Source organism: Macaca thibetana, chromosome 2 (assembly GCF_024542745.1).
Source record: "Macaca thibetana thibetana isolate TM-01 chromosome 2, ASM2454274v1, whole genome shotgun sequence".
Taxonomy (NCBI): Eukaryota; Metazoa; Chordata; class Mammalia; order Primates; family Cercopithecidae; genus Macaca; species Macaca thibetana.
This window is the reverse complement of record NC_065579.1, coordinates 30,820,875-30,836,221: the sequence shown is the minus strand read 5'-3', so window position 1 is coordinate 30,836,221 and position 15,347 is coordinate 30,820,875. Positions and strand designations below refer to the sequence as shown.

General features: G+C 37.3%; 1 protein-coding gene across 12 annotated transcripts in view; it reads right to left on the bottom strand.

Annotated features, from left to right (window-relative positions):
• The window catches only part of TBC1D5 (TBC1 domain family member 5), a 566,253-nt gene that overhangs the window by 127,332 nt on the left and 423,574 nt on the right, over positions 1-15,347 (bottom strand). For all 12 annotated transcript variants that reach the window (XM_050779554.1, XM_050779547.1, XM_050779557.1 and 9 more), the window contains one exon: positions 13,698-13,804. In XM_050779554.1, the coding sequence (XP_050635511.1) occupies positions 13,698-13,804 (107 nt within the window). The remainder of the gene's footprint in view (positions 1-13,697; positions 13,805-15,347) is intronic.

The following is a 15,347-nucleotide window of genomic DNA, read 5'->3' as shown; positions in this document are numbered from 1 at the left end:
GGGACTACAGAACCATGTGTGTGCTGGGAGCCAGCCTCAAGATTCTCATCCTAGCTAAGCATCAGAATCACCCATATCAGTTTTCAGTGGCCACTGGTATACAGCACGGGTCCTTCAACCTCTTTGATTATTCCTTTGCTCTAAAAAACTGAGGGGACTGGCACCTTGATATGTGTATATTATATTTATTTATTTATAAATCATATGCATGCACTACTTGTACTAACCTATTTTGTATATTAGAAAACATATGTATAAGAGTATTTAAATGAGATAGAAATGAATTAAGCTAGATTTAAATTAATTTTCATAAGTTTACTTACAGTGGTTTTTTTTTTTTTTTTTTTTTTTCTTTTCTTTTTTTTGGAGATAGAGTCTTGCTCTGTCACCCAGGCTGGAGTGCAGTGGCTCGATCTCAGCTCACAGCAAGCTCCTCCCCCCGGGGTCACACCATTCTTCTGCCTCAGCCTCCCGAGTAGCTGGGATAACAGGCACCCGCCACCACACCCAGCTAATTTTTTGTATATTTTTTCAGTAGAGGCGGGGTTCACCGTGTTCGCCAGGATGGTCTCGATCTCCTGACCGTGTGATCTGCCCGCCTCGGCCTGCCAAAGTGCTGGTGAGCCACCGCGCCCGGCCTACAGTGGTATGTTTTTTAACAGTAGTGATGTGATTCAATATGCTTCTGTACTTTTTGAAAACTTTTGTTGCATGCTTTGTGAAGGTGAGTTTTTGAAACTGATACTCTGGAAAAAGCTACCTCATAAAGAGACATAGATATGAATGAAAAGAAGAGATCGTTGGCTGCCCTTGGTAAAGTATGGTATTCATTTTGTAACCCACCATTATGCCAAGGTTTTTGTTAAAATCTGGCTAATAAAATTTCTATATTCCTTAATGTTAATAAACTCGTCTAAAAACCTAAGTGAAAGGTGTTGTGTTTCTGTATTTAAAACAATTTCTAACTTGACTTATCTCTTAATCTGGAAGATTATTAACCATGTGAGAAATTATGATTCTGTAACTTTTAGGTTTCTTTGAGAATTTTTAATAAGTGACACACTTAAATTATATCTTTGTTAAGAACATCACAAATAGATAAAACATTTCCAAATTATCCACATCATGAATTTCTTTGAAAAAGCTCTTACTTGCATTATTAAAATGTTACCATTACCTTGAAGAGATAAATTGTTTATGTTTTTAAAATATTTTGCATGGTACCATAGTACTGACAATTATTTGTCACCACCACAAAGGTAAACAAACTTGAAGTACACTTTTTTTTTAAAAAAAGAAATTCTATTTAGCAATTCTCTTAAGTGTATTAGCTGGAGATATCTAGTGAATCCACAATAGTTGTTCATGGCTCCTGACATCTCTCAGGTATTGTAAATATGCCCATCATTTAAGATAATGTAACCCACTTAACTGGGGACATGGGGACAGCAATAAGACAGGCATAAAATCAAGTGGAGAAGTAACGGGGCACTTTGAATCCCTTTGTATGCTGAAGTCCCCTTTCCCTTAAGAGACCTCAGAGGTGATCTCTCATGATTGGCTGACAAACGTGGCATGTGAAGGAACCACTGTTTCTGTACACTAAATAGTAAAACTTAATAAGCGTTACTCCTTTTGGAAAAAAAAGAACATAAACAGAAGTTTCATTATTTTTTTCTTGCACTCCTTTGGATTATCTTTGTATAGTCACTGTGCACGTACACTTACTGGTTTAGAGTCTAGGCTTCTGGTTTTTTTTAGGTGTTTGGCTTTCAATCTGTGTAGTAACCTTGTTCTCAGTCTAGTATCTGTTTCTTTAAGTGTTCTCCACGGCCACCAGTTTTGGAATAGAGCAAATACAGAGTTCTGGGTCCTATCACAGATCTATTTACATTAGAATATCTGGGAATATGTGTTTTTAACAAGCTTCCTAACGTGCTTCTTTTGCATACCACGGCATTACATGGAAAGCTTTGTGAGGAACAGCTATGTCTCCCTAATTCATTATATCACCAGTACCTAGGACAATGGAGGCAATAAACACTTGCTGAACTGAATTGCAATGAACATCAACTTCTCCGGAAGAGAAATTTGAGGGCTTAGTTGGAGGTAATTAGTCACTATTCATCCCATCCATTTATTCATTATTGTAGGTACCCTGGAAATATCAGGCAATCAAACAGACAAAAAACATTGTCTTCATGGAGTTGATATAATGTCAGGGAAAGACAGACAATAGAAAATAATACAACACATCAGTAAACTACCTACTATAGAGATGGGGGCAGGGTGGTCTGCAGAGTGATTAGGGTAAACTTCACTGAGAAGCCTGGATCTGAAGACTTAAAGGAGGATGAGCAATCAGCCAAGTGGTTATTCCTTTTGATAGGGACTGGAGGCCGGGAAATTCTGGGCAGAAGAGGGCAGGTCCCTGGTGAGGGACCCATCCTTGAACCTGGAACTGTGGCCCAAAGTGAGAACTTTACATCCCTGTTTTCCTGCTGGAAAGCTGCCTTTTCCAAAACCACCCATGGCCTGCCCCACCCTCCAACCTGTGCCAATAAAAAACCCTGTACCCATAAAAACCCCAGGCTCTGCCAGCAGAGAGGGGAGAAGAAGAGAAGAGGAGAAGGGGCTAGACATTGGAGACTATGGTTTGACGTCAAACAGGAGCTTGACTTCAGAGTTTGGACTGCTAGACTCCAGGGGAAGATCATCTTCCTGCTCCATCCCCTTCTCAGCTCCCCTTCCCACTGAGAGCCACTTTCATCAGCAATAAAATCCTCTGCATTCATCACCCTTCAATTCAGCCATGTGACCTGATTCTTCCGGATGCCAAACAAGAGCTCACCAAAAACAGCTCAGATACCACAGGTGTGGATGTGAAAGACTGTCACACTGACCCTCCACTGAGCTGTTAACACTTAAGCTGTCTGCATACAGCAAAGCTAAAAGAGCGCTGACTGTAACACTCCTTCTGGGGCTTCAGGGTGGGGGGTGGGGATGGGTACTCCCTGCTAGATGCTGCAGTGGGTGGGGCCTGCATGGAGTTGTGCTCCTTCAGGTGCCCAAAAGCACTCACCCCGGCTCCTGCATCCGCTCATCTGCATGCTCCCTCCCGCAAAGGGTTGAGTGCAATGGGTTCAAGTGAGTGGAGTTTGTCCCTGTTGGTGCCAAAGCAGCCAGCTAGCTCCAGAGAGGGCACTCCAGTTCCCACTGTGAACGGGTCAGGGAAAATTTCCTGCTTCATTCTCACTTGCCACAAATCCTATTCATACATCTTTACGTGTTTCAACCAAGACTTCTGAAAGACGGTTCCAGGATGCTACTGGTACATAGCAGGAGCTTAGTATGTTTTGGCTAAATGAATAAAAAGAGTATTTTAGAGAAAGACATGGTGTAGGGGAATGAAACTACAAAGTTCCTCTTCAAAACCATAAAAAACAACTCTAAGTAAATAAAGATCTTTTCCAAATCATATTAAGACACTTGGAAAAATGTGTCACTATCAGCATATGAGGACCACATTCATGCATCAAATGTTAGAGACAAACTTCCTTCATAGTGCCATAGTGGCCTCTGTCTGGAGGAGCTTGGAGGCCCACCCACACATACGCAGTGGTCACTCCAGGTTCATATGAATGGTCCAGTCACTACTGAGGTATAGAGAAAATCTTGCAGTGTGGAAAGCTAACTTACATTTCCCAATATGGTAATCATGTTCCCAATATGGTAATCATATGCATGCTTGAACTGGATGAAATATACTTTAAAATTCTCCATGATAAAATGTTTTGTTTTTCTGGAGAGAGGGGACAGATATAATGTCAAAGCATGTATTTAAATAAAGTAACTGACTATTATAGTTATACAGTTTACTACCTGAATGTATTGACATTTCTTCCTAAAATCAATATACTTAACATTTTAAATTAGCAATATTATATTTACTGAGTTAATATACTTAAGAGGCAAAGAAAATATTTATGTGACCATAATTACTACATTAAAAAAAGTGATGGTTTTTTTCTGTTCTGTCAGTTTTAAGTTTATAATCTTTTTTCATAATTTATGATTTGTAATTTTCAATTTCTTTAAATCATAACATTAAGATGACACAGAAACACTAAGTCCCTTTCTGAACAAACTATTTCATATATAATAAGAAAAATAAGTGATTAGCTAGGTAGTCACAGCACTTAGAGCTGGAAATGACTTTTAGAGATTATAGGCTAATTAAGGCCTTATCAGCCACCCATCACCCTTTAAAAAACAATTAATGAACCTGAATTTAAGGCAGCAAAAGGTTAAATGATTTCCCTGGGGGTAAAATAGCAAGTCAGCTGTAAAGGAGGGCAGCCACTTGATTCCTTGACCTCAGGGATATATCACAATCATTTCGCTATAATGCATTTTAATATTTTTCCATTTGGGGCTTCATAGAGACTTTCTGAACACACATGCCTAGGACCGATAGCTTTAAAGTGTTAAGCAGTCTATTTAAAATAAATATCTCTCTCCAATAACCTAGATTTTCCTTACTTGTAAGACATCAAATAAAAAGGAGATTGGTTTGTAGATTTTTCTTTGCTTACTGGGAAAACTTTGCTTAATGACAACAAGTTAACCCATGGATTTTAGTCTCTTCTTTAGTTATTTAAGGTAATAAATAAAGGTGATGTAAAATAAATCACCATTCTAACGAATTAAGTTGTATTTCACTAAATGAATCTTGTCCTTCTAAAACATGCCGAGCAATCATTTCCACAAAGTTTCATTGCTCTCTCAAGCTGCCCCAAATAAAAACCTCTAAACTTCTCCACACTGACTTTAAAGATCTAAATAAACACATGCTTATTTTCAGCAAACATTGTTGCCATGAACAACTATTACACACAATAAATCTAAATAAAAATCATTGGATGAGATCCTTTTCACACAAAGAAAATATTTATGTTGAATAACAGCATGAAACATTATTATATAAATTAATGTCAAAAAAAATTTTATTAAAGACTCCTTACACATTTCATGGACTTCTAATAATTAGTGTTTGCAAATATACAAGGTATTGAGGGTGATATAGTCATTCTTTGGGTCTCTGAGGGGGTCACCGAGAGACTCTGGATAAAGAACGGTCAGGCCCTGCCTGGTTGCTTACTTCAGCAACTTCTAGGAACTCTACTTCCTCTGTTTTCTCAAGCTGGCAATAATATCTCCCTGCAAATTCTTCAAAGCCCAGTTGGAATGCCTCTTTCCTCTAAGAAACTTTCTGACCATTTAAGTCTGAATTGATTATTCTTTCTGCAGTGGTGTCTGTTAAACTGAACTGAATCTTGCTAAAATAGACTCCAAAGGGTCCATTTAGATTATGTGGTCCAGTTTCCTCATTCAAGAAATGAAGTGACTTGTCCAATAAACACAGCAGGATGAACTTCTCTCATACAGCAGACACTGGGTTGGTGCTCTTGGAGATCTAGTACCTGATGCAGTGGAGCTCTCAGTTTGGTAGATGAGAAAATTGAATGGTCTGCTTCCCTCGGGTTCAACTACACAGAGGAGCATGATGTTGACATAAATGAAAGCAAAACTGACCAAGACTGCTGGTATACAGAAGGCAGCTAAGATTATTTCTTAAAAGATGAAAGTGAAAGAATTCAGAGTCGTGGCCGCAGTCTTCTTAAATCAAACAATAACTTACTGGCCTGACCATGTGACAGCCTAGAGGTGTGAATCAGTGAGTGTGCTTACCAAGGGAGAAATACATTTAAGACTACTTTGAACTTCTGGCCAAGAGTAAAAGTAGTTTATAATAAGAGAATGTCTTAATCATTGGCAAGAATCACCAAGAATCCCATAATCTTTCTGAAATTTCAAACTGTGATCTTAAAAATGAGTTTACTTTTTATCCATCAGGTAAGACTGCATAGGAAGAACAAATTAATAGGAAGCCCTTCCTAGCTCATCAACCACTCTCAGGCAGGTTCCCCTGATCCTGGCTCCAGTGATACTGGTCTTTCAGTTTCACCAACAGCCTAAGCTCTTTTCCACTTTGGAGATTTTGCATTTGCTATTCCCTTTCCTGGAGGTTCTCCCCTCTATTCTTTGCCTGGTTGGTTCCTTTTCCTCCATTAGCTGCCACCTGAAATGGCACCTCCTCAGAAGGGCTTTTTGACCAACCTACCTAAATTAGGTCTTCTCTCAGCCCAGATTTTACCCTCACTTATTATTTTATTTTACATATATATATATATGTATGTATTTTTTAAATTTAGACAGAGTCTTGGTCTGTCACCCAGGCTGGAGTGCAGTGGCACAATCTTGGCTCACTGCAACCTCCACCTCCCAAGTTCAGGTGATTCTCATGCCTCAGCCTCCCAAGTAGCTGAGATTACAGGCCCCTGCCACCACGCCTGGCTAATTTTTGTATTTTTAATAGAGACGGGGTTTCGCCATGTTGGCCAGGCTGGTCTCAAACTCCTGATGTCAAGTGATCTGCCTGCCTCTGCCTCCCAAAATGCTGGGATTACAGGCGTGAGCCACCACGCCTGGCCATATTATTACCTTATTTGCACCCTTTATAACACGTCATAATCTGTAAGTACTTTCTTGCTTATTTGTATATTACGGTAAGAGCCATATATATATTTTTTATTTACCATTATATCACCATGATTTAACCAGCCTGGTGCACAGAAGATACACAACAAGGACTGGTTAAATTAATGAATTCAAAATACTATAAAACTAATTGAAAATTATTTAAGGCCCCTAGGAAAACCTTAAGGTATTTTGAGAAACACATGATTCTATATTATGAAATGTCTGAAAGCAATAAATAATAAATTTCAAATACTGGTTTAATAAAGATTTTCATATTATTCCTTACAAATCTTTGTTTTAGAGCCAGCATTTACTCAGAAGTAAAACTTAACTATTTTAAAAATGCTAATTTATGTCAAAAAGTCTTTATTTCTGACCAGATGTGAAAATACACCTAATTAGTCACTAAATACCTAATATCAACTATAATAAACATCCAACTGGTTGTGATTTAGTGATAGAAAAGAAAAAGGAAATAATAGTCACACATCTCAGAAACAAAGAAAAAAACAGCTTTTGTTATGTCACAAACAGAAGAAACACAAAACAAATAATTCAAAGAATGGCAGTTTTCTAAGAAATGCTCCAGTTTTGGAAGACAGAAAAAAAAAAAAAAAAAGAATGAAAATAGGAGTAATGCAAACAATCTTGCTGTAACATAAAATTATCACAAAAAGTTGGATTAGTAACATACCAGAAAATCTGAATAGACCCTCTGCTAGAAGCATTATGAAAAGTAAATAAATGGATATAGTGCATCATCCTCAAAGAGTCACTATACTTGGTTTTTAGATTCCTTATTGCTCAGAAAGAAAAAGATTACAATGGCATTAAGGAACATTTTCTAAAATTGCCACCTGACTGGCTTAGATCCATCCACTGCTTTTCAATTTTGATATGACATTTTACCAATGTTATTTATTTGATATTGACAAAAATGTTGTACATATAGTGAGATTTCTTGGAATTAAATGAGTAAAAATTTAAGTACCTATATACAATTTGAAATTTGAAATTCAGACTTTTTATAATTTAAAAAGACAAAATTTAATATAACCCCAAACAAGAACCAAATCAGAACTGGCCAAGCATTGTACATTGTACATTATATTTTTATAGTGTGTTTCTGTGTACAAGAATGACTATGGAATTAAATTGTTTTATTTCTAGAAATTTTCTTCTATAAACAGTAACAGTTAATGCTAAAAGGACTGCTTGCAAAGTTACTCGAAATATTTTTTCCCGAATATTCTAGTCTTCAAAACAAACGGTAGCTGTCAAATTCTTACTGCATAATCTAAAATGGTAATCCATGTACTGTATTTCATTTGTAATAAGTCTTTATGATAAGGTTAACACTTCAACACACAACACAAATAAGAGAACACCAAAAAATGAAAATTACTTTGCTTATGTTTCTGTATTAGAATTTTATTTGCTAAAGGGTAAAAACAGATTTGCAAAATTCACAGTTAACTTAAAACAATAGTTTTAAACCTTTTTTCCTAGCCCTTACTGCCTTCAGGAAGGAAAGAACATCTGGTTATTTAAGGAACACAATATGTTCACATTTTCTATGACTTTTATTTCTAATTGGGTTTTAAAATTTTTTTTGCATGTGAACAACTAGCTAGAACAATGTTTTTTAATCACTTCATATTTTTCAGATTGTCCTCCTTCTATCCCTCTAACTTCATTTTGCGGATTGTTTTTGGAAATCTGCTTAGTAGTTCTAATATGATAAAGACAAGAAAATGAGAATTAGGGCTGTGGTCTGAAGAGCGAGGTATAGAAGTTGTATTTACCATGTGCAGAGTATAGGATGCTAAAAACAGATATTTGATAACCAGTCTTCATAAGGCATACATTTTTAAAAACTTCAACTAGTTCCTGGGCCACTTACATATATGGCAGTTTCATTTATTACAGATGAGGAATTTGTATGAGAAATATGTAAGTAGAAGTCCAATATTTTTAAAACTAATAAAGTCACAGTTCCTGCATGGAAAGGTGGTCTGAAGATGGGTCGTTGCTGGTCTGCCACTAAAAAGCTGTGTGACCTTGAATAAGTCTCTAAGCTTCATCTTTATTCTCACTTTTTCATCTATGAAAGGAGAAGTTGGATAAGACTGTCTAGGTTCTTTGCAGTTCTAAAACTCTGACAGCCTAAGGGAATTAAATTAACTAGATTCTTTGCTATGTCTTCTGTATTCCGTAATATATGATGGTAGTAACAGGATTTTAAATAATTCTGATTTATAGCAAATTAAGGAACTAGATGCTCTTTACGTTCAAGTTGTATAATTAATTCACTATCTTGATAAAAATGGCAGCTGAAAAATATACCATTGGCTATGGCTTTTGTGGAATGTTCCAGAAATATGCTAGATGACGTCCAACTAGATTAGAGTCAGTGTGGTGAACTGGAATGAGGCATGGCATTTGAATCAGAAATCAATTCTATCACTATTTCCTTTATACCAAGATATGCAGGACACAAAGCTGAGTGCTAAAAAATGAGCAGGATCCAGTCCTAAGGCGTAGTAACTGACAAAACACACATGCATATAGATAAAATACGCAGTGCCGTGGGTACTCAAAAGGGAGGACATGTCCTATCTGAACCTGAAAATTGTTTCATGGGGAATGTAGAACAGATGCCAGGAATCCGAGGAGGGAATGAATAGACAGAACAGTCATGATGCCACTCTAGCTGGCTTGGGAGCTTATAAGCTTTTTGACCTTGGGAAAGTCACATAAACTTAACCTCTCCCTACTGAAAAAAGTGAGGAAAGATAACCTGCTCTGCCTACTTCATAGGGTTGTTGATTAATGTCAGAGTGCTTGGAAAACTATGAAGGAGTATGATCCTATTATTATAGTTTTTAGGCCTACTTTTTTCAGTCTATTCAAATAAGAAATCTTTCCACAGTAAAGGCTATCTCTGACATAAAACAATTAGAACTTTATGTCTCAAGCTATACTTGCAGAATGTATTCTCAACTAAGCAATTTAGGGATGACGGTAGGACAAAGTGCTTTTCTGAAGGTTGACAATGAACCTACTAAGGCTCAGAGTTCCTTGTTTATTTTTATTTTACTGAACTGTTAGCAGCATTCAACACTATAGTGATATGAAACTAGGAAATGGGAAAATATGCTTTCATGTCTCAAATCTCATCTTTCTACTAGTTAATTACATTGAGAATTGTGTGTTTAAATACTTACTCTGATCTATGTGACTCAGGAATGATTACAGTATTGTGAGTGTTTCACTGTTGCTATTAATAGAAAACATTTAAAGCACTATGATGTGTGAATTTTCAGAGGCTATAGGCAGGGGTACTAGTATCATCTTTCCCTCTTTTTTCCTCCCTTAGCATAAATGGCCTCTTTTATGACTTTATAATTGACAATTAACAACACTGAAAACTCTGTCCACTTGTGGATTTCTATAATATAGATAAATTTACTGTTTTTCTCACTTTACTTTTGCAGCACTGGGTTGGACCTTGTTAGTTCATTGTAATGGCGGCAGGAAGCAGATGAATCCTAAGTAGACAGGGATGGGTTCCCGGTGAAACCTGACCTTCAAGTCAAAGACAGTTTAAAGCCTAGCTACAAGTCCCGGGGTAAATCCATGGACTGGTTTGAAAACCTGTCTTCCTGTTTTGCGTGCTTTTCTCTGATTGAACCCAAGCCTTCACATATTTTACATACACCTACCCTTTCCTAATTGGTATTTTACACTGTTGTGCCCACCTCTAAGTGGTGCCTTTGTTTGAGCCTTTTTTTGCATACTCACAAACCAATCAGCACACACTTCCTATTCTGAGCCCATAAAAGCCCTGGACCTAGCCACATGGAGAGAAACCACCCAACGTTGGGTATAGGACCACCCTTGCATCCCCTCTCCACTGAAAGCTGTTTCACCATCAATAAATATTTTCTCCACCCTTCTCACCCTTCAATTGTCAGCATGATCTTGCTCTTGGATGTAGGACCAGAACTCAGGATCCACTGAACATGGGTACACCAAAGGCTGTAACAACTGTGGTCCTCTGCCCTCTGCTAGCAGAGGGTAGTGACTCCATGTGATGGGAAGCAGCAGCAAGGCTGAACCAGCCCTGGAGCCATGAGCCAGAGTGAGGCAAGGGGCTGACAGAGCTGTTAACACGCTGCTGTCCACTGGGCTGCAGACAGTAGGACTAAAAGAGCTAATCAGCATGCTGTAACATCCCCTCTGGGGCTTCAGGGTTGTGGGCACTGCTGCCTGGACACCACTGTGTTCATGATGCCAGTCTACCGCCGGAGTGGTTTGTAACACACCTGGTCCAGCTGCAAGCCCCGCATGGAGCCCAAGTCTGTGCTGGCACTCAGAACAGCTGGCTGGACCCTGCACTCACTTGCTCACGTACCGCCTCCCATTGGCAGCTGAGCACACACTCACAGCAGCCACAGGATCTGGGCTGGCGTGCAAACCAGGCATGGTCCAGTGGGCCGAGTGGATGGGGTGCCTCCTGCGGCAGGCCCAGGGCTCAGTGAGGCTCTGGGTGGGAACGTCGCTGGCTGTGGAGGTTCCCAGCTGGCAGACTGACTGAGAGAGATCCTGCATCAATTCAAAGTCAGTTCTTGACCATCCTGGCCAACACAGTGAAACCCCATCTCTACTAAAAATACAAAAATTAGCTGAATGTGATGGTGGGCACCTATAGTCCCAGCTACTCAGAAGGTTGAGGAAGGAGAATCACTTGAACCTGGGAGGCAGAGCTTGCAGTGAGCCAAGATCGTGCCACTGCACTCCAGCCTGGGCGACAGAGCGAGACTCCGTCTCCAAAAAAAAAAAAAAAAGAAAAAGTCAATTCTTCAAAGACAAAGGATGTTCTGCTTAAGCAGGTCATCAGAGACAATTTAATTCAACCTCCAAATATTACAAAAGAGAAGCCCAAGGCTCAGCAAGCATGATTTTTCCAAAATAATGAAGATGTTGGTAGCAGAGCCAAGGTTTGACCCAAGGTCCCAATTCCTAACTCAGGTTCCTTGCAGAACACTACACTGCCACAGACCCATATTAACATGTGTGTCAAGTGACTTTAGTTACTACTTAAAATCTGTAAAATGATGTTAATGGGTCAGCCATGTATACACTTAACTATATCTACCACTTTGCTGGGTTAGCCATCTGAAAGCCCCTTTTTAAAGACTACACAGCTTTCTTTACTTCTCCCATAGATATCGTCATTCCGTGAACTTATTCTACTGAGCCTTTTAAACATGACTCCCTCATCATGCCCAATTTTTTATGTCTCAGGAATATCAGTTTAAGGTCATTGTACTGATCATGTTTTTACTTGATAAGACTCTGAATGTGAAGGTGGGGAATTCCCTTTTTTAGATACCCTATTATTTTTTTCTCTTAAACCTTAAAGAATCTATATTTTAATGCTTGTAGAATTTGCTTCATTATATGTACACAACTTTATTGAGATAGAAAGTACTCCATTAAAATCATACTAATATGAAAGGGCATTTAGGTTCCACTAACAAACACTGATGAACTTAGAATAAACAATTCTGAAGCTGGATGAGTGAGTGATTCACAGAAATATCAACCACATTTAGCTAGGGAAAAATTACCAAGATCGATAGGTTTTGAAAACATATTCATTTCTTCCTTCAATTAAAACAAACAAATCATGCAAGTAGAAAATTCAAATTGCTATTTTAGCAATGTTTTCCACTCTGTATGATTCTAAAAATTCCTAATGCTAAGCTGATAGAATTTTCCATAAGTTTGTAGATCAAAACTCATATCTCATTGACCGGTAACCTCATTCTTTAATCTTATTTTACAGATATTTTGTCATCTCGTGGGGTTTTTTTTGGGGGGTAGGGAGTATATAGTCAACACAACTTACAAATACATATGTACATAAAATATAAATATGGAACTTTCAATTTTCATAGTCAGATTCGTAAGCCTTACCAGAAAAAAGTATGCTTCCTTATGCATCAGAGAAATAATGGATTATATTTCTGATGCTTAATGAAACTGCTTTGTGTAAGAAAAATGATATGAAAGTTCATAAATTTACAGAACAGATATAGGCATAATTTTAAATCAATCAAAGAATAAAGGATACACTAAAAGGTTGAAGTCAACAACCAAGGAAAGGACAGAAATCCTTTAGATTCTAAATTTACATTAAACTTGGAGGCCCCAGTTGATCAGACAGAGCTTTGGCAATGGAACCCACAGACAGACTGACTGACTCAGAGACAGTTAGACAACTGCCAACATGACTGTTGGGAGGGTTGCCAAAGAGCCAAAGGCTGGGATTACCATCCAATGCCTGGCATTCTGATATTCGTGTTTGAAGCTTTCTCTCTTATACTTCTTCCAATATTTTTGTTTGGCTCAAAAGTAGCAAGGATTCACAGATTTTTTTTAGATCATTAAATGTTCTTATTTTCAAGAAATATAACATTAGTTGTAAAAGAGCACACTTTTTCTCTGAAGTGTAAAGAAAATTTTGGTGAATTGCTTTACGCTCAAATAGAGAATTCAGTGTTAAAGTCTGTTTAAATCTTTATTTTATTACTCTTAACCCCTCAAATAAGAAATATTAATACATATCATAATATAAAATAATTTAGTGTTTCATTGTATCCACTCTTATGGAACTGGTTCTTTATATAAAGCTACTTTCTTGATCTTCATATGGCCCCCAAGGTTCTACTTGGATAAATAAACCCCTGTGTGGGGTACCAATGACAATATAGTTTGGCTATAAGGAGTGGTAGTTCCTCAACTATTTCCTTGACTTGTGAGGAAGGGGGAAAAGCATAGAACAACCTTCTGTGGGAAAAGAGACATGTGTTCCAGTTTCTTATGGCAAGGTCCACTTAATTTGCCTGCTGAGTTGCTGGCTACTGAGGTATGTGAGTTTTGGCCTACAACTTTAGGCAAATGCTACCATTAGGCAATTCATCAACTATTAGGCAAACTCCACATTCGGAATTCTTAGACTCTACACAGAGAAGTCTATTTTTTACCCAACTTAAAATTATGTATATCCTACTGGGGAAGCTTACCTTTGGGTCTCTAAGGAACAGAGCCTTAAGAATCAGTGAGTGTACATCCCCGATGAATGGGTAATGCATCAGAAGGCCGAGACAGGTCTGGTAGTTACTAGAGATCACTAAATAAGAGGAAAAAATAATTCAGATGCAATACTATTTAAGATACTCTGCATTACTGAGAATATAAAAATTAACAACTCAGAGTCAATGAAAGCAAACCAATAACTCAACTGATTTGATAAAAGGAAGTAGAAAGAAGGGATCTTTACCAAATTGCCTTTGAAGGAACACATTGTATTGTTAACTGCAATCTAATGTATTAGCACTTATCCTCAGGGGGTGTTGGAAAGAAGAACTTCATATACAGATATGTGTACATCTGCAACATAAATTCTCAGAACCATGCATATTTATTACCATTTACATGGCTGTGTTTAAATGTCTCCTCTTTTTCTACTTAGAAATTAGTAATAAAAGTCGTATGAATGGAAAAGAACCAGTTTGAGATTTCCATGAAACAATATTTACCTTGATTATTATGTATTATAACTTGTTACATTTTTTCTTTTGTATGGGTAAATATTATATAATTCAAAACTAAAGAAAGTAGAATTTCTACTAATTATTTGTTTTTCTAAAGGTAACAAGAGATTTAGGGAGAGAATATCTAAGCAGCATTTCTTGGAGGAAAAGTGTCAAAATTGTCATAGGTTAAGTCTAAATGTGTTCTGTAGCCTGTCATTTAATTTTTTTTTCAAATCAACCTAATTATGGGTGTAACTATGAAACACATCTTTTCAGGCAGGTGTATGTAAACTACTTTACTTCTTCGCAATCTTATCTGCCACTGCTGTCAGTCAGGCCCACTAACAATGCTTGCTTTGTGAACCACACTGACTGCCTCCACAGCACTGATTGTGAAGAAACTTTACAGTTTTAACTTCTGTGGTTGCAACTGAAGCCTTTCATTAATCAGTTACTTGAAAAATGTTCCATAAGAAAACAACTGTGATTCAATAGAAACAACATGAACAACTAGAAGTTATAATTAGAAATATCTTTGATTTTTAGATTATTTTTTCTTCTGCTGTTGGAATACTATTTCTTGCTATAACTTTCTACTGCTCCCCCTCCTATGAGCACTATGGGGAAAGGAGACAGGACTGGGCAAAATGAATAATTATAATCTATGTAAGGAACCACTTTATCATCTTCATTTCCATTGCTGCTATGACAGCTTGTAATTTCATACATCTGCTTTCATTTGTAAAGCACTCACTTATCCTACCCTTTCTGTATCTGTTCAGACTCTTATTTGTTCATTTTTTCATATTTACCTTCAGTTACCTGCTGTCCTTTTTTTCTCTAGAAATTCAAAAAGCTAAGATACTGAGAATAGCATAATGGTTTTATGTACAGATTTCTTTGAGATCTAGCAAGTAATTAAGACTTAATCAATTCACCTTATAACTCAAAAAGTAATTATACATTAGTAATTGACCAAGAAAGAATTCTTACATATTTTGTAAAGAGGCAGGAAAGTTTTGTGGAAAAGTTTTTGATCTCATGACACAGAGATGTAGGTTTGAATCCGGGGCTTTATTTGAACCTTTTATCAAGTTGCCTTAAGATTAAATGATATAATCTATGAGACTGATTTAT